The sequence below is a fragment of the Stegostoma tigrinum genome, chromosome 33 (assembly GCF_030684315.1).
Source record: "Stegostoma tigrinum isolate sSteTig4 chromosome 33, sSteTig4.hap1, whole genome shotgun sequence".
NCBI lineage: Eukaryota > Metazoa > Chordata > Chondrichthyes > Orectolobiformes > Stegostomatidae > Stegostoma > Stegostoma tigrinum.
Window position 1 is genome coordinate 4298896 of NC_081386.1, and position 19079 is coordinate 4317974.

Sequence of the window (19079 nt, forward strand, 5' to 3'; positions counted from 1 at the left end):
AAAAACAACTGTCTGGAATTCGTGCTCTTCGCTGCAAAGAACAGCATCAGACCCATCACTAGATTGTACTAGTCGTAGTGGCAATCTCTTCTGCTCCCAAATCTTGAATGGCTTCCTGTGTAACAATGTCATGGTCAACTAGCCCATCTGCCCTACTTTGAGGAACTAACAGATCGGGTTGATGTGTTTACATGGATTTCCAAAAGACATTTTGTCAAGTGTCACATCGTAGACTTGTGAGCAAAGTTAAAGCTCATGGAATAAAAGTGATAGTGTCAACATGGATTGAGAGCTGAAGAACTTGGAACAGCTAGTAGTTCGGAACAGTTATTTTTCAAGTTGGAAAATGGTTTAGAATAGGCTTCTTCAGAGGTGAATATGAGAAACACTGCTTTTCTTGTTATACCTTAAGCTGCACTTTGATACCCAAGGCCCGATTTCAACACTTTCAGTTGACAAGATTTGGAAATATTGTGAACTGAGTGGAAGATAAGGATGGAATTCAAGTGGAGATAAACAGGCTGGCAACATGGGTGGAACGTTGCAAGTTAAACTTAATGTCAAGAAATCTGAGGGCACAAAGACTAAAGAGAGACAGTGGGACATAAAGGGTGTAATTCTAAAGTTGATGCAGTAACAGATGAGCCTGAAGGTATAGTGCACAAATCATTGAAAGTGGCAGCGCAGGTCGAAGGGTGAGAAAGACACCTATGTTCCTGGGATTTATAATTGTAGGTAATAAAGTACAAGGGCAGGAAAGCTAAAACAAGCCTTTTTATAAAACACTAGTTCAGTCTGAGTTTCTAAGTGCCCAGACTTTGAGCAGGAGTGAGTACTTTGGCCCTCAGTCCTGTTTCACTATTCAGTAAGATCATTGCTGATCGTAATATGGCCTCAACTTGACTTTCTGTATTAAATTTAACCTGCAATAGTCCACTTATGTCACCAATCAGTCCTTATCCACTTGAACTCTATCTCAATCCTGCTCACAATTTTGCCAAGCCCAAAAATAATAACTTATTAGTCAAGAATCTTTCTATCTCTGAATGTTTTTAAAGGCATTGCCCCTTCCCCCCGCTCCACCTCCGCTGCTTTCTGGGAAGAGAACTCCCAGACTTCCAACTCTTTCTGAGAGAAACATTTTTCTCCTCGTTCTTCTCTTAAATGAGAGACCTCTTATTTTTAAACTAGTTCCTGACTATCCTATAGGGAGAAGCACCCTAATGTTCCCTCGGAATCTTATGCTTCAATAAGATCACCTCTCATTCTTGAACACTCTGCAGACTACAGGCCAAGCCTGTCTTGCCTTTCCTGATAAGGTAACACCCTCAACTAAGGAATTAGTCAAGGGATAACAAAGTGTAGAGCTGGATGAACATAGCAGGCCAAGCAGCATCTTAGGAGCACGAAAGCTGACATTTTGGGCCTAGGCCCTTCTCTGAACAACTTCCAGTGCAATTGTGTTCTTTCTGAATTAAGCTGACTAAAAATGAGCATAGGACTCTAAATGTGATTGCGCCAATGCCTTGTACAACTGTAGCAATGTGTTCCTACTTTAATATTTCAGCCCTCTTACAATAAACAGCATTCTGTTTGCCTTCCTAATAACTTGCTGCTCTGGCATGCTAAGTTTTAGTGAGTGACAAATTAGAATGCGCATATCCCTCTGTAACTCAGCAGTTCAGTTTTTTTTCAACAGCATATCATGCAGAGCTTGTAGAGAGGGTGCAGGAAAGACTTGTCAGAGTGGTTCTGGAATACAGCCACTTTAGTTATGAGGATGTATTGAAGAAGCTGTAGTTTTTCTCCTTAAGGAGAGGGCTGAGAGGGGATTTGATAGATAATCAAGATCATGAAGGGTCTGTACGGAGCAGATTGGGAAAAAGAATGATGGAAGGGGTGAAAACCAGAGGAGGGAAAAGAAGGATACAGCTCACATAGAGGTGAAAGATTTTTAGGTTAGATTGGTGTCATATGTGTCAACACAAGTTTGGTGGGCTGAAGGGCCTGTTCTTATGTCACTAACACAAGGTGATTGCTAAAAGAAAATGTTACATGGGGAAGAGTTTCTTTTAAATGCAACGATTGTTAGAAAATGCAGTGCATTGCCTGTGAATGAATCTGTCTTTATCACAATCAGAGGAGGAGGAGAATGGGCATAGCACTTGGAAAGAAAATAAAAATGCAGAGTGCCAGAATAAGGTATTTTCTGACTTGTTCCAGCAGAAAGCCTGCACAGATACAGCTGGTCAAATGACGTCTCTCTGTACCTGTGAGCAGTTTATGAATTAAACCCACAGAGTAGCCAACTTTGGCAAACATAACTGAGCGACAGACATGTCAACTTGTAAGTTGTTTTCCTGCAAATTACTTTGAGTGGAAACCGTTTGAATATATTTCAAGAAACAGTCGCATCTATTATGCTGAAATAACACCATCTGTTTGAGCTCGGCAGGAGGTTTCTACGTGTAAACTATCATGTAATTTAGTAACTGCTGTGGTTGATTAAGGCCCAAACAGGGGTTAGGATGTTGGTTTCCTGTCCAACTAAAATATTTGGAGATGGCCAAGTTTGCCCCAGAAATGAAGCCAGGTCTACTAAATGAGAATAACAGCAAACTCCTGACTCTTTGACCGCAGGAAGGATAGACCATCATAGATTTCAGGTCTGTTCCAGGCATTTAGTAACGGAAAAATGAGTTGAAACTATGAAGGAGGGAGAAAAGCTGTATTTCCATCAGTGGCTGGATTGGATTAAGTGTGAGTTCAAACACAAACGTGCCGATGACTGTGTGAGATTGAGGAACGTCAGTGAGTCATGGTTATAGCGGCACAGACTGTTGACAGTGAGTTTGACCAGCTTCCCTCCACCCCATCCCCATCTTGTGGACAAAGTGGAAAGCAGACAGGACGGATTTAGATATGAAGGGAAAGGCAGTGACAATGACACGTTCCAAAATGTCGGAAAGGAAATTAAGTGTCAAATGTGACATTTTCAGATATTGGTAAAGACCGGCATTTTGAAAGGATATGGGTCAGCACAAGAGATTAAGGAGACATCTGACTTAAGCATTTCAACACACTTAAGCCTGAGAAATGCTCTTCCAAAACTAGCACTTCACTCTAATTCTGCTTCATTGCCCTTTCTTCTTGTCTTTGGCTATCAGCCTGGCAGCGTGTCAAACCAAGCTGATTCATTATAGCTGCAAAATTTACAAGGGTTTGTCAAAGTGGGTGTTGCCCACATAAGTTCATTGCTGTCCCTAAACTGCTGGGAAAATGCAATGGGGACAGTTTCACTCTTTATTAATCTAATGCCATTGTCAGTGAAATAGTGGAAACTATTCTCACCAGGATTACTCAGTGGCACTTGCTCACCAATGTTTAGCGTGGGTTCTGCCCAATGCATAGCTTCAGATCTCATGATAGCCATGATCGAAACATGGACGATAATGCTGAATTTGCAGATGTGAAGTGAGTGACTGCCCTTGACAGCATTTGACCAATGGTCACACTAATTAACCTGAGTAAATTTGAATCAGGAAAAATGTTTCCACTGCTGGGAGTCAAAATTGGCATGAAGAAAAATGATAGTTCTCCAAAAATCACAATGATCCCAGCTCCAGGACATCACTGCAAAAATTCTAGCAGCATCATACGCCCAATCATCTTTAGAAGGTCCATCAAAGACCTTACCCCGTCAGAAGGTCATAAATGCAGATATTCCCTGCTCCGTGGAATGTTCAGAACATTCATAGTTCCTCAGGTAATGAAGCAGCCCATGTTTACATACAGCAAGGCCTGGAGAAAAATTGGGCTTGGACATGTAAGTGGCAAGTAATATTTGTGCCACACAAGTGGCATGCAGTATACACCTCTAATAAGAAAGTGCTTAAACATTTCCCCTTAACATTCAAGGGCATTACCGTAGTCAATTCTCCAACACCCCACAGGCCACCAGTGACGACAAACTCAACTAGAGCAGTTTCATAAATACTGTAACAAGGAGAGCAGGTCAGAGATTAGGAGGAACTTAAGTAAGTACCTTACCTTCTGACTCCCCAGAGCCTGTCCACCATCTAAAAGGCATGAGTCAGGAGTGTGATGGAATATTCCCTATTTGCCTAGAAGAGTGCAGATCTACCAACATTCTAGAAGCTTGACACCATCCAGAATAAAGCACCCTGTTTGATCAGTACCCCATCTGCGACCTTCGACATTCACTCCTTCCACCACTATCAAACATGATAACAACGTACACTATCTAGAAGCTGTACACAGCAACTCAGTAAAGGTCCTTCAACAGCACCTCCCAAACCTGTGGCCTCTACAACCTTGAGATGCAGCAGGGGCGAGGGAATGCCACCACCTGCTAGTTCCCTCCAAGACTTCCTCCAGCCTAACTTTGGGTTATCCTTGTTCTTTCACTGTCACTGGATCAAAATCCTTGAATCCCCTTCCGACTGCATGTAGAGTTTTCCTATACCAGACACTGCAGCAACACGAGGAGGTTGTTTATATCACCTTCTCAAGGGCAGTTAGGGATGGGCAATAAATGCTACCCTGTCAGCAAAATATCGCAAGTTTCTTTGAGTATTTTATTGCATTCCCTCAATAAGTTTCACATATTGCAGCTCACTATATTGTGCTTATTATTTATGCATTCTTCACTTAGTGCTGCAGAAGTGTTCTGTTAACCATGATCTTTAATATTCTGAAACCAATCTTGAATGTTTGCCCCTTATTTCCCTGATCAGCAATAACAATGTTTAGATTTTTTTTTGCTGTATCAAACCTGTTTTTGTAATTTTACATAGGTCAATTTGTATCAGTGGTCAGCATAGGTGAGGTCCTGGAAGTCTGGAGGCTGGATAATGTGGTACCACCATTTAAGAATGGTGATAAGGAAGAGCCAGGGAACTAATGCCTGGAGACCCTAATCAGGACCTGGTGAAGGATCGAGGCCTGAAACGTTGACTGTCCAACTCCTGTGATGCTGCTGACCTTCTGTGTTCCTCTAGCTCCACACACTCGACTCTGACAGCAGTATTGCAGTTCTTGCTATCGTCGGTGGTGGGAAAATTGGAGAAAATCCTGAGAGACAGGATTCGCCTATATTTGAAAGAGCAAGGACTGATTAGAGATAGCCAACATGGCTTTGCACGTGGGAAGTCATGTCTCACTTACTTGTTTGAGTTTTTCAAAGAAATAACAAGAGGATTGATGAGGGTAGAGTAGTGGACATGACCTACATGGACTTCAGTAAGGTGCTCAATAAGGTTCCTCATGATCGACTGGTTAACAAGGGAGAACTAGCTATTTGGATACAGAACTGGCTCAAAGGTAGAAGAGGGAGGGTGGTGGTGGAGGGTTGTTTTTCAGACTAGAGGCCTGTAACCAGCGGTGTGCCACAGAGATTGGTGCTGTGTCTACTGTTTTTTGTCACTTGATTTGAATGTGAATTTAGGACATATAGTTCGTAAGTTTGTAGGTGACAAGGTATAGTGGGCAGCAAAGATGGTTATCTCATAATACATGAGGCCTCGATCAGATGAGCCAGTGGGCCGAGGTGTGGCAGGTGGAGTTTAATTTAGATTAATGTGAGGTGCTGCATTTTGGAAAGGGAAATCAGGACAGGATTTATACACGTAAGGTCAAGGGGAGAGTTGCTGAACAGAGTGCAGGTTCATAGTTTCTTGAATGTGGAGTTGCAGATAGATAGCATAGTGAAGAAAGGTGTTCGGTATGCTTTCCTTTATTGGTCAGTGCATTGAGTATGAGGGTTGGTATGTCCTATTGCAGCTGAATAAGAATTTGGCTAGGCTACTTTTGGAATACTGTGTGCAATTCTGGTCTCCCTGCTATAGGAAGGATGTTCTGAAATTTGACAGGGTTCAGAAAGGATTTGCGAGGATGTTGCTAGGATTGGAGGGTTTGAGCTATAGAGAGGCTGAATAGGCTGGGACTGTTTTCTCTGGAGCATCGGAGGCTGAGGGGTGACCTTAGAGGCTTTTAAAATCATGAAGGGAATGGATTGAATAAATGGGTCTTTTCCCTGGGCTGGGGAGTTCAAAACTAGAGAGCATAGGTTTAAGGTGAGAGGGGAAAGATTTAAAGGGGACCCAAGGGGCAACATTTTCACGCAGAAGGTGATCTGTGTATGGGATGAGCTGCCAGAGGAAGTGGTGGAGGTTGGTATTATTACAATATTTGAAAGGCATCTGGGTAGATACATGAATAGGAAAGATTTAAAGGGATGTGGGCTAAATGCTGGTAAGCAGGACGACATTAATTTAGGATATCTGGTCAGCATGGACAAGTTGGACTGAAGGGTCTGTTCCTGTGATCTATGACTCTATGATATTGGACTAGGGTGGACAAGGTCAAAAAATATCACATGACACCAGGTTAGAGTCTCTCAGGTTTATTTGAAAACACAAGGTTTATGAGCTCTGCTCCTTCATGGCAGACCTCTGAAAGCTGTATTTTCAAATAAACCTGGGGGAACTATAACGTGATGTTGTGTGTTTTTTTTTAACTTTGTCTATGACCCTAAACAAGTTTGCTTGTTTTGCTAATTCTGGCTTATTCTTGGTACATCCACATTTTGCCTTCTCTCAGGTTCAAGTATCCTTTCTGTAGCTGCGTTCTGAAAACTGCATGAGCACAGGATCCAAAATAGAACAAATCCCTCTATGGACTATTTGTCTTTCTGTTATCTGGTCTTGTGTACTTTCACAAAAGTGGAACAAAATCCGTTCAGCCTCAAGTTATGCACATCTTTGCAATTTTGTTTCTGTGGGTTACACATGAGTAAAAATTACACAGAACTAAAAACTGCCCTGCAACTGAATTCTCTTTCACTGCTGTGAGTCATTGGTCTCCCTCTATATTCAGTTCAAATTGCCAGTCTGTTGCAACCCCCTACAATTTAACGACTAAATTTAGATGAAAAACCTCTCTAACGCCTGAAACTATTATGGAGCACTTACGGTGTTTTTTTAAAAAAGGTCCATCCAGAAATATGTAGAATTCATATCTAGAGTAAGCTTTTCGACTGCAACTTTCATATTATCCACTGAAATACTTAGATTAGTTGAATTTGAAGCCCTCTGACCGATTGCTTAAACATGTGCACCACTGGTAAAGTTCTAATGGACAAAATGCAATGTTGTTTATTTTTAAATATTTAAAATGCAAAACGCATAACCAGCTAACTGACCTTTATTCACTTATAAAGGCACATGTATTGCATATTCATAAACCATGGGATTAGTGTGTCAATTTTATGTGTAAATCTGTCCAGATAACACAATTCTTCAGTCTTCACTTGACACAGCTCAGATGACAGAAAAGAAATGATATAAACAGACACTGCTTCAGCAGTTTGGTAATTTTGTCAGCCAAAATGTTGCTGCAAATTTCAAATTGGAAGCAGCATGTTTTTAAAAAAATTCAGAGATAAACATTCAGAATCTATGAAAACTAATTTGAAAACATCTTACGCTTCCATACCCAGAGATAATGGTTATGTTACTGGATGAGTCATTCAGAGGCCTTGACTGAAAAACTGGAAAAAAGAAGCCATGTTTCCTTGTGGAGAATTAGAATTCAAGTTTGAAAAGATCCGCTAATTTACAAAAGTTGATATCAGTAAGAGAGCTAATGATGATTCAGAATGATCTGCGCAGTAGCAATGCAAGATTGTTCTTCCAAGTGTTTTGAGATTTTTTTTCAGAAATAAGGCTTACACTAGCAGCAGTACAGTTGTTTAGCATCTCCAGAACAGCCAGAGCAGAAGAAAAGAATTCCTTAGTGGTTTGTCGCATATTTCTTAAATAGTGAGAGGTTGGGAAGTACAGATGTTCATAGGAGCCTTAGAGTCCTTGTTTGTGAATGACTGAAAGTTAGCATGCAGATGCAATGTGGAATGAGGATGACAAATACTATGTTGACTATCAATGCAAGAGACTTCAAGTACACGATGAGGATGTCCTGCTGTAACTAATAGGCGTCCTGAGTGCTTGCTTGGAATATTGTGTACAGTTTTGATCCCCTTCCCAAAGGAGGAATATACTTGCCATAAGTGAGTGTGACAAAGGCTCGCCAGATTCATTCCTGGGATGATATGAGATGAGATTGAGGAAATTGGACCTGTTCTCTCCAGAGTTTCACAGAATAAGTGGTGACCTCTTTGAAACTTACAAAGATTTTCCAGGATATGACAGGATTTGTTTGGATATGATGTTTCCATTTGGCTGGTGAGTCTACAACCAGGGGACATTCCCTCGAGATAAGGGACAGACCATTAGGGAGTGATAGGTGGAATTTCTTTACTCAGAGTTGGAAAATCTTTGGAATACTGTACCCCAGTGAGCTGTGGAAATTCCAACATTGAGCAGAACAAAAATGGGTAGGTTTCCTGAGACTAATGACTTCGAGGGATATATGCAGGAAAGTAATAGTGAGGTAGACGGTCAGCTGTGATCTAATTTAATGCTGAGGCACACTTAATAGGCTGAATGGCCTGCTGTTCCTAGTGTCTAACCAAAACCTATTCAATTCTTCATATTGTGTAGTTTATCCTATATTTGCTCTAATTCTGGGCATAGATATCCTGTAGCGGTCCTTTGGAATGTCTTGCAATTGTCCATAGCTGTCACTGCACCTTAGTTCCATTTGACATGAGTAAAACATGACAGCATGGCATTTGAGAGCCAGTTTCCAAGATACATTTGAGAATCCAGTTGCAGTGTTCCTGGGGCAGAAGTTGTGACTTCATTCCACTTTCCCTTCAGACTTGTTTGTTCACCCTCTAGATGCTCACTGTTGAATCTCTCACACTGAGAGCTCCTAGTCCCTCTGGCTGTGTACCAAAAATAGCCACATGCAGCAGAAGTTGTTCAGTCATTCTTTCTCCCATATTCATGCCCTAACCCAAAGTACCCAATCATATTGATGCTATGTATATGTCCTGATAAGCATGATGGTTGGGCCCTTTCATCTTTGTGTACAATCTCATCACAAGCTCCCACTATCTCTAGGCTAATGGCCCATGTAGGGATAGGTATTACTAAATATGCAGATAAGCCTTGGAGATATGCTGTGAACTGACTGTGACTTCTGGAGTCATGTGTTAGAAACTGAGTGGTTGTAGCTAGAGCAGGTCCAGGCAGTGATGCCCGCTGTTTAGATCATGTGCATAGTGTCAACAAATACTGTTTAAAAGAATCACCTCGAGGTCTGGCCTGATCTTACTTTGAACTAAATTCAAAATAATACAGACTGTACTGCAGATGCTGAAAGTAAAAATTTTACTGACCACAGTCAAATCGGAATGGCATCGAAGGAGGTCATTTAGCCCACAATGTTCACCTAGGCCTTGAAACATTTTGTTTGAGGAAAAGAAACCTTGCAAAAGAAATCTATGAAATTTACTGAGGTCTGCTGAGGCCGGTATTATGAACTATTTAAAGAAGTTGTAGTTTGGACAAAAGAATAAAAATTTGATAATGGGCATGGTGTGGGGGTGATAGTGAAAGTAAATGTCAAGATAACAAGTTACACATTTGGAATCCCTCTTTGGTTTGTCTTACTCATTAGCCTGACAAACCAGTTCTCAGTTTGCAATTGTTTACGCTTGGTCTACTTCCAGACAAGAATCTTTAATTCTTTCAGATCTTCAAAACCCTAATCTCCTTGAAGCAACATCAGGAAGTTTTGTCAATGGTATACATGGTTCCTCCTACACTGTTTACTGTTGCGTGGTCATTCCATCCATTGAGCCAATAGCAGCGCTCAGAATTCATGATGCATCGTATGTCCTGCCATATCCAATAGTCATAAGTTTCACGGGAAGGTAGACATCCACCTGGATGTAAGTAGAACAGACACCATCTTTAGGTGAATCAATGTGGTGCCTGCTTAAATGATTAGGTCAGATTGTCACCTCAGATTCACTTTCCCCATCCCACACTCATCATTGGCAAAACCATGTGCCAGGATTGAAGGATCTGAATGTGTGCTCAGTCAAGAGCACTCAGATTAACTCTGACACTGGTCATTGTTCAGGCATGTATGTCCTGTATGTAGCAGTGTGTACAGTAAAACAGTATTGCCATTCTGCAGCAATGGTATGAATGGCTGCCTTGTCTAATGCACCTTTTTGTATGGCTCAGGTGAGAGTGACAACTGTTCTAATAGATTGTAAGAGTGTACTGGATCAACGTAATCTCTGTCCTGGGATGGTGAATGGACCTCTCAACTTCCTAGTAACCCCTTTAAGATCACAATGGGATCCTGCTAGAGATCCAAGATGGGAAGGGGAAATGGTTCACAATGTCTCACAGTAAGGAGGAGAAGGAATGCTGAAATTCTTCTGCCTCCTAAAAAATGTACAACTCTGTTTGAGTGAAGGGGTAAAATTATGATAGATTAGAAAAACCAAGGGTTATGGGGTGCACATGTGAAAAATTGGGTCTGAGGAAATGGTCAAATCAGCCATGATAGCATTGAATGGTGAAGCAGAGCTGAATGGCCTATTTCTCTATCCCAATATAGAACCAGTTTGGGGACCTTGTGAGAGCTGAGAAATGTAGGGACCAGTGTATCACTCATTCCTTCTTTTCTCTGAATGTACAATTCTGGAAAAGTCATTGCTGTCATATCCAATCCATGCCACCTCAGATATAAAAAAAAATCATTTGCTTGAGAGAAAATTACCTGTTGCATGACTCAAGTTACATTCACAACTTTAAAAGTCCCCTGCATTTATGTTGCTCCTATGATAACCTCAAGGAAGTCCAAAATGTTTCACTCTTAAATTAAGTTCTTTTGGAATGTTGTCATTTTTGTAATGCAGAAAATACTGTAACCAGTTGGTGCATAGCAAAATCCCTTAAATAGCAACAAGGCAATCTGTTTGTGATGTTGGTTGAGGGATAAGTAATTGACCAGAAGATAGTGTAGAATTTCTCAGTTGTTTTTTGAAATAGTGCTCTGGAATCTTTTCCATCCACCGGTGAGATCAGATGTTAACTAGATTGTGTGAGAGATGGTACCTCCAACTGTGTAGCAGTGCTTCCTCCATACTGCACTGCAGTGTTCGGCATGGATTCTGTATCATTCTACCACTTCCTCATTCCATGCTTGCACTACCTTCTGCATGATTAGGTTACCCCCTTAGCTCCCTATTAAATCTTTCCCCTCTCACCTTAAATATATGCCCCTCTAGTTCTGGACTCCAGTACTCTGGTGGGAAAAGGTGTTGGCTATTCACCTTATCTATGCCTCTCATGATTTTATAAACCACTATAAGGTCACCCCTCAGTTTCCAACGTTCCAGGGAAAATGGTCCCAGCCTATCCAGCGCCTCCTATCTAATGACATCACATAGTCTTTTGGATGGAGAAACATTTATTCTTGCACAAGGGCCTGGTGGAGGATGAAGTGACAAGCCTGGCCGATGTAATAATGGTCGAATGCATAGCCAACCCTAGTAATAATGCTTGGATTCCAATTTTTGGTAAATTTGTTTTGACCGAGTGAATTTATTTTTCGTTATTGTGTCCCACCTAAATCATTTTCTTTTATTTAAAGAGAGTAGAAAGGACGACCAGTGACAGTGGTTAGTGACCAGCAGATACTACAATGTCCACAACTGATGTCAGAATAAATAAAAAAATCAGGAATACTCAATGACATCTCACCCAGCAGTGTCACAGGAGCAGTTAACACTCTATCTGCAACTTTTTATTTCACAGAAAGTTCGCTTTTGTGGATTGAGTGTTTTTGCTAATATTAAAACAAAACGTTGGTGTCTCAAAGTGAACAGGACATTATTGTTAATATTACTTAACAAAGTGTAGAGCTGAATGAACACAGCAGGCCAAGCAGCATCAGAGAAGCAGGATAGCTGACGTTTCAGGTCTGGATCCTTCCTCTGAAGAAGGGTCCAGACCCGAAACGTCAGCTTTCCTACTTCTCTGATGCTGCTTGGCCTGTTTCATCCAGCTCTACACCTTGTTATCTCAGATTCTCCAACATCGGCAGTTCCTACTATCTCTGAATCAGTTATTGTTAATATTGTTGTAGAGGGAACTGGATCCAAGTTGGCATGTGTTATCCGAAGAAGACAGTTTTTAAAATCATGTCTGATATATACGATCGGTCGAGTGGAAGAGTACACAGCGTGAAACGGTATAAAGCAGCCTCATCCTTCAATATCCTGCAGAAAAACCCAGACAAGAATCTGTATTACTTTGACAGCAGTGCAGGGTGAGTCTATATCTTATTTATACAGGGAAATCACAGTTAATGTATAGTAGGTTTGAGCAGCCTGAGTCGAAAGATCTAGCAAGAAAAAATCAAGGCCTCAAAAGACTGGGAAGAGTCGTTGTCATTAAGTCATAGTCATTAGGATACAGAGGAAGGCTATTCAGCCAATCGCATTCATGCTAACTCTCTCGAGCAATCCACAAGATCCTTTGCTCTACTCCCATAAGCTTGTTAGTTTATTTCCTCAAGTGTCCATTCATTTTCCTTTTCGAAATCATTATTTGTCTCCACTATCAAATCTGCTCCCTTGAGCTCATTTGACCCAGAAACGACAAGCGTAGCATCTCCATCCTTTTATAGCTAAAATGCCTCACTCTTGGAGTCATTCTTGGAAACCCTAGTCTGATCCGGTCCAAGACCCTTGCACCCTTCCTAAAACGTGGTGACCAGAACTGGACACGAGGCCCAAGTGCTGCCAAACCCAGAGTTTTATCTAGGTCCAACATAACCTTCTCAGCTTTAGACTCAAATAATTCCAATTGTGAAGTCTGGGGTCCTGTATACTTTGCCAATTACTGCCTCAGTATATCCTGCCATACTCAAAGATTGCACATCAATGCTTCCTACTGCCATCCCTTTGCTCCCCTGCCTCTGTGCTCTTTAGAACTCTGCAATAATTCAATTTATCCCTTCAGTCAAAATAAGTAACCCCACACCTCTCTGTTTTGGTTTTCTATTGTCCTCAGAAAGTGAAGTGATAGAGTCAGGAGCATGAAGATGCGAACAGAAGTTGGTTTGAAGGGGTTGGGCCTGGAATCAAGATGGTGGAGCTGGGACTTAGGGCAACTTGTTTCTTAAAGCAGAAAGAGAAGAGCTAAATGGGATGTAGGAATGGGCCACACAGAATGTACGGTGTAAGGTCTAGCAGCATCTATGATTTATGAATCCATTGCACGTGGCTGGCATTGCATGGACAGTCTCACTTTGGATCCCTTCAGCCAGGCGGCCTAAGTTCAGGGAGATTTGAGAGTTTGAGATCTAGGTTATGGAAGCACAGATGAAATTTGAATACATTCTTTGCAAGTGGGGGCATCCATGGAAAAGAGGCTTTAAGCTTCAATTGGAAGTGTGGGACTCTGGATTAGCTCTTACTGATGAGCCAGAACCACTGGAAAGCCTTCAATTATGTACAGCAGCAGCCAGTCAAGGATCAGACACCACCTGAGGGGAAGAGGATGATTATGTTGTGACAGATTTTCATGGAGTGATTTATTCATGCAGCAGCCATGACCATTTAGATAGAAATGATGTGTAAGGATATGAAAAAAAAAGCAGGAGGGCAGACACAATGTTGCAGCACGCACGCGCACACATAACCAAAGGCTTGGATCTCTGACAGTGGGGTTGGGTAATAAACAAACCTCTGTAAGAGGCAGCTGTTTAATACTGTTTTAAACATAGTAGGGATTAAATATGTATTCCCAAAGGCAGCTGCAATATCTGAAAATCAACTCTAACACATCTTAATTCTGATGCCTTTCAAGCATCCATTGGGATTGGGATGTTTCCAGTAAGGGGCTTTGCTGCTCCTCTCTTACTGTTGGAATCATGTATGGAATGAAATTACTTGTGACCCCAACAGACTCTTGTTGTGTTTAACAACCTCGAGTTAGTTTGTGGAATGCTCGACAATAATGATTCTCTCCACTGCTCTTTACAATTTGCTTCGTTCCTCTCAGGATTCTTTTCCTTATCGTTCAAGCAAAACATGTCCGGAAAGGCCACAGTTACTGCTCCAAACACGGCTGTGAACGTTTGAAGATCTTGTCGCATGTCATCTCCTGGGAAAGCAGTGACTGCTTACGGAAAGGCCACCCAGTGAAGCAGTCAGGCGAGCCGGCTCATCTCATCACTCTGACCGGACGGGTGGCTGCCCCTTGCAGACACTGTGGTGCCCCACAGGTATGCTGCCCATTGAGTGGCATCGTTTCTTGAAGGGATTGGGTGGATTAGCTGGTCCAATGTTTAGGGCAGTGGAACTCAGCAAAAAATAATGCAGTGCAGATTGAGTGAAACGGCATCAGGTCTTAAAGGATTAATTTATATGGCCAGGTCTCTCAAACTAGCTGGGTATCCCCCTGAGCTTCGAGTTTTGAGGATTGAGCTGGTAAAGGGCCTGGTAGCGATACAGAGAAACCATTCAATGTACCCAAGGAATTTAGAACAAAGTATTTCAGATTTTGCCAGACTGAAATCGGGAAGCAGTTCATCTCTCAAAGTCTTGGAGAAACTTTGAGCCCTCTTTCTCTCTGTCTCAGAAAAAGGCAGTAGATTTTGGAATCAATTGTTACATTCCAAACTAAGATCCGTTGCTTCTGGGTAAGTGATGGAGGGTGATTGGATTTGAAGTCAACTAATTATTGAATTGGAGACTGGAGCAGATGTAAGCGATTGAATGACCTTCACTGTCCTTGTGTTGTTTAAAGATTGGGAAATTGCACAAGAAAGAAAATGAAGCTGTAATGAGTTCCACCCAGTTTACTTAGTGTTCATTTAAATGGAGAGGAGGTGGGCTGGGCTGTTTAGTGGGTCCTTGTTCTCGCTCACAGTTTCACTGTATACAGCACTTCTGCTGTAAGGGACTGGAAGGTCCAACTGCATATAAACCCATATGTCTTGTCTGAATTGTGAAAGATTACACACCACTTTTTATTTGATGAATTAAGATTACAGATACAGTTAGTTTGTCATGCAGTCTGTATTGACAACCTTGGTTGTCATAAATGGTAATTAACAGCAAGTGACCCATTGCTCAAAGAATATTTGAATGCCTTTAGGTTAAAGAGAATTTTTTAATACAATGGTGTTTATCAAAACAACATCAAAATTAATACAGTCAAGCCAAGTTGACAATCCCTCAACTTTGTGGGCAGTGAGACTTAAAAGAAAGAGCAAATCGGATAAAGACTCCAACCCTGGTTCCCCAGTTTTCCGACTCTCTCTCATTTCAAATGTGGCTGTTCACTGACAGCCCAAGAGCTTGGTGAATTTACGTTATCTGTTTGCAATGTAGGTTCATTTGCAGTTCCTTAACTTTAGACATTAGCAACAACTGTATGCTATTTTTAAAATTCGAGGTAGAGCCTAACAGGAGCATAATGACCTTTCTGCAAATGTAGTTTAATTGTATTAAATCGCATGTTAAAAGTTTCCTGTTATGAAGAACAGCCTGAGGCTTGAACTTTATATTCTTGCTTTAACTGATAGCCATATTGAATAATTGCAACATTGTGTCATTGTAATTGCAGTTTAATGTGATGAGAAGATGGTGAACTGACTAGTTCTTGATCGTGAAGGGTCCGATAAATGTGGAACTTGATAATGATGATAAAACATTGTGACACCAGTTGCACATGTTTTAATCTGTTGGTCAGAAAAAATAGAATCAATTGCTCCAACTATATTAAACTAACTCTATTTTCTAAATCTATTTGTATTCCTGTTGTTATGAGCATTCCCCATGCAATATTGACAAATTTGTTACACTCCAGACAGAATACTCTGGACCATTAAGCTCCCTTTGCAGTGTGTTCTGTCATTAGCATTAGCGGTATTTGTCAGTTGAGTAAAACTCTTCTGTCCTGATTCCTTTTGGCAGTAGCTAATTGGCATTTGAGTGAGAGAGAGTCTTTTTCCTTTGCTTTACCTGCAGCGCCAGTGTGTTTAAGTGGCTATTCTTAGATCTATGACCATCACAGCACACTAGTTCACACAATAGGACCTCAGGTCACTAACGTACATCAGCTAGATGTGAAGCTCAGTTTGTTCAACTAAGAAATTAAGGAAAATACACTATCAATGTATTTGAATTTACCCATCAAATCCTTAACATTTCCACTGTAGAATCTCAGCCTAGCTGAATAACCCACACTTAGAGACTTGAAAACAGATTTTGAAAGAGTTCATAGTTCATATTAGCGTGGTAAATACACACAATTAGGGGCTTTTCCTGGCACGCACATGAAATGGGAACAGAAGTAGACCATTCAGCCCTTGTTCTGCCATTTAACAAAGTCATGATTGATCAGTTTGTATTTGAGTTCCATATTTCCACCAATCCCTGAACCTTTGATTCTCCACCCTAAGAAGAATCTCGCTACCTCTGCCTTAAAAATATTCAATGATGTTACTTCCTTCACCCTCTCTCTCTTAAAGCAGTGCCCTCTCATTCTGGACTCGCCCACAAGAGGAAATGTCATTTCCACGTCCACTTTGTCAAGACCATTCAGGATCTTGCTCATTTCAGTCAAACCGCCCCATTGATATGCACGAATAACATTTCTGATTTTATTGAGGAATATGCTTTTCCATCCTGAGAAGATTTATAAACTTTGTTCTTTGCAAGAGACTTCAAAACAATTGGAATTAAACTCTCAAGGCTCTTTCCATGCAGGTTTAACATATTAACAATTGTCTTTCTTAGGTGTTTCTCTCAGAACGGGCATCCCTAAATCACCCCTTTCCTCACATCCATCTGAAATCTTCATACCTGGGGCATGCTTAAATCCAATTCTACCAAATACCCCCTCTCACTCACTGTCCAGTACATCAGTGACTCTACTTTTTTTTAGCTTCACCCCTCCATCGCCCTTACATGATTGTCCTTTCACTTTGTCAACTATCTCCATTGGGTCTTTATTTGTGATATATTGTCAACTAATGTTCACTATAAGCCTCTAATTCTCTCAGATACCTCAGTTCCACTTCCTCCCAGCTGCTTTCTATACACTTTCTTCCACAGCCGTGCAAGCCACATCCTCCCAATGGAGGAGATAATGTCTCACTTCAGTTGCCATCTTTGGGGGACTCGGAGTTAATTGGGTGGTGTTGGGCTTTAGGATCAAAGAGCTTGGAAGTGGAAATCTCTTCCCCATAAGAGCTGTGGGCACTTAAAGGCTTCCAGCTGTTTGACGGACAATAGTGATCACAATAAACCCACTGAGTGCCCTAGAATCACCGAGGGATACAAGTGAATGATGACAAATGGAGAGGACAGGAGAGGAGTCAGCAGCAACAACAGGAAGTGGTTCCCACCCCAGCCCTTCCTGAAAACAGATCTCTGAATCAAGTGCTGAGTGTTTCTGAATGTGGCAATGTCCCCAACACAACAATCAATTGTGAGAGGAACATTTTAGGTTTTGCAAATTGCCCACTTCAGGGTCTCAATTGGCAGCAGGATGGGGAGGCTGTCCATAAATCTTCCTGCCACAAATTTAATTGGCTGGGGTTGGAAAGCCAGTGGATTCTCAAGCTGATACCTGATTAAGTTCCTCTCTGCCAGCAAACCTGCCAGGGGAGCAGGTAATTAATTCCACCCAAAGTAACAAAAGCCAAGCCACTTAATGCACAATAGACATTATCATTCATTTGATAGTGGGCAGTGTCATAAGAGATTTCCTAGCACCCTGAGAAAAATCAAGCGATCGTGTTTAGTGAGTGTTTTACTTTTTACCATGAAATGTCCCAGAAATCTTCATACAGTTTTCAATATCTCCCTGTTTGTTTGAATTGACAAAAATGTTCATTGTACTGTTAAGACTCAGATAGTATGATATGATGCTCTCTTGTTTCCCTAGGTTGCTATAACAAGTGACCCGCACAGAGTGTACATCAAAATTGAGATACAGTCACAGAGCACAGGAGACTTACAAAATGGACGTAAATTCTCTTTCATTAAGGTAACAGCAACAAGTTAGTTTGGCAAGCCGTCTAATTGCAGAGGTTTTGTTGCCCTGCTAAGTAACATTGTCAGTGCACCTCCAGTGAAGTGCTGGTGTTCTGTCCCACTTGTTATTTATATGGGGTGGTTGGTATTACTTCCAGTTTTTCCACTGTAGAACAAAACTGGAAATAACGCCAAACACCCCAGCAAACCGAGGCAAATAAAATAACAAATGAGACAGGACACCAGCGCTTCACCGGAGGCTCACTGATGATGTTACCTTGCAGGGTAACGAAACGTCCGCAATCAAACACACCAGCTTGTCGAGCAAATCTACAACCTCATCCACAACCCGAGCTACAAATCTTCTCAAAAACTTTAACCAAATTAGTTCATGTTGAATTTGACTTCCTTTTCACATTGGAACTTCAAAGGATGATACAATCAGTCTCTTGAATTTCATTTAATTGTTTTGTCAAAGTATTTTGATACAGAATTAAACAGATAAAGGGGAACAAAAAACCATTTTTCTTCCTTAATCTGAATTTATCAACCAAATGGTGTTTGGCAGGACCCGGACTTGACGACAAGCTACATTTTTTTGAAGAGAAGGGAAGTTGATTACATGTTGCTCTGCTGGTCACGGTAATAGATTCAGCTTCTGAGTCAACTAGGAGCGTATTTTTAATAAATCCCGTCATTTGTTGGTTAATTTGAGTTTAGGGGCATGGCCCTGAAATTGATTTAAACGTGACTCTAGATCCACTTTGTGGGATTAATACGTTTATGATAATTAGGGATGGGCAATGATTATGACCTTGCCACTATTGTCCAGATTTTTAGAATAACAGCAAAATCTTGAATGCTATTTCAGATGTGCAAATTCATAACAGTTCTGAACTCTGAGACTCTGGCACAAATCTCCTGAACAGCTGGGGAACTGATGAGAAATTCCAGCTGCTGATTATGCGAACACAGACCTAGATATTTGAATGCAAACATTTACTTATAAGTAGTCTATTGGCAATCCTGAGTATTGGCATTAATTATCCACTGATCCTGTTCCTCTGCATTTTCGGAT

General features: G+C 41.2%; 2 protein-coding genes across 4 annotated transcripts in view; both read left to right on the forward strand.

The window, feature by feature from the left end:
- The window catches only part of LOC125467188 (cell surface hyaluronidase-like), a 134008-nt gene that overhangs the window by 94622 nt on the left and 20307 nt on the right, over nt 1–19079 (forward strand). For both annotated transcript variants that reach the window (XM_048562674.2, XM_048562673.2), the window contains exons 20-22: nt 12094–12276; nt 14016–14238; nt 17913–18014. In XM_048562674.2, coding sequence (XP_048418631.2) covers nt 12094–12276; nt 14016–14238; nt 17913–18014 — 508 coding nt within the window. The remainder of the gene's footprint in view (nt 1–12093; nt 12277–14015; nt 14239–17912; nt 18015–19079) is intronic.
- Nucleotides 1–19079, forward strand: part of cemip (cell migration inducing hyaluronidase 1) — a 227616-nt gene that overhangs the window by 59015 nt on the left and 149522 nt on the right. The gene's annotated exons all lie outside the window — the stretch shown is intronic.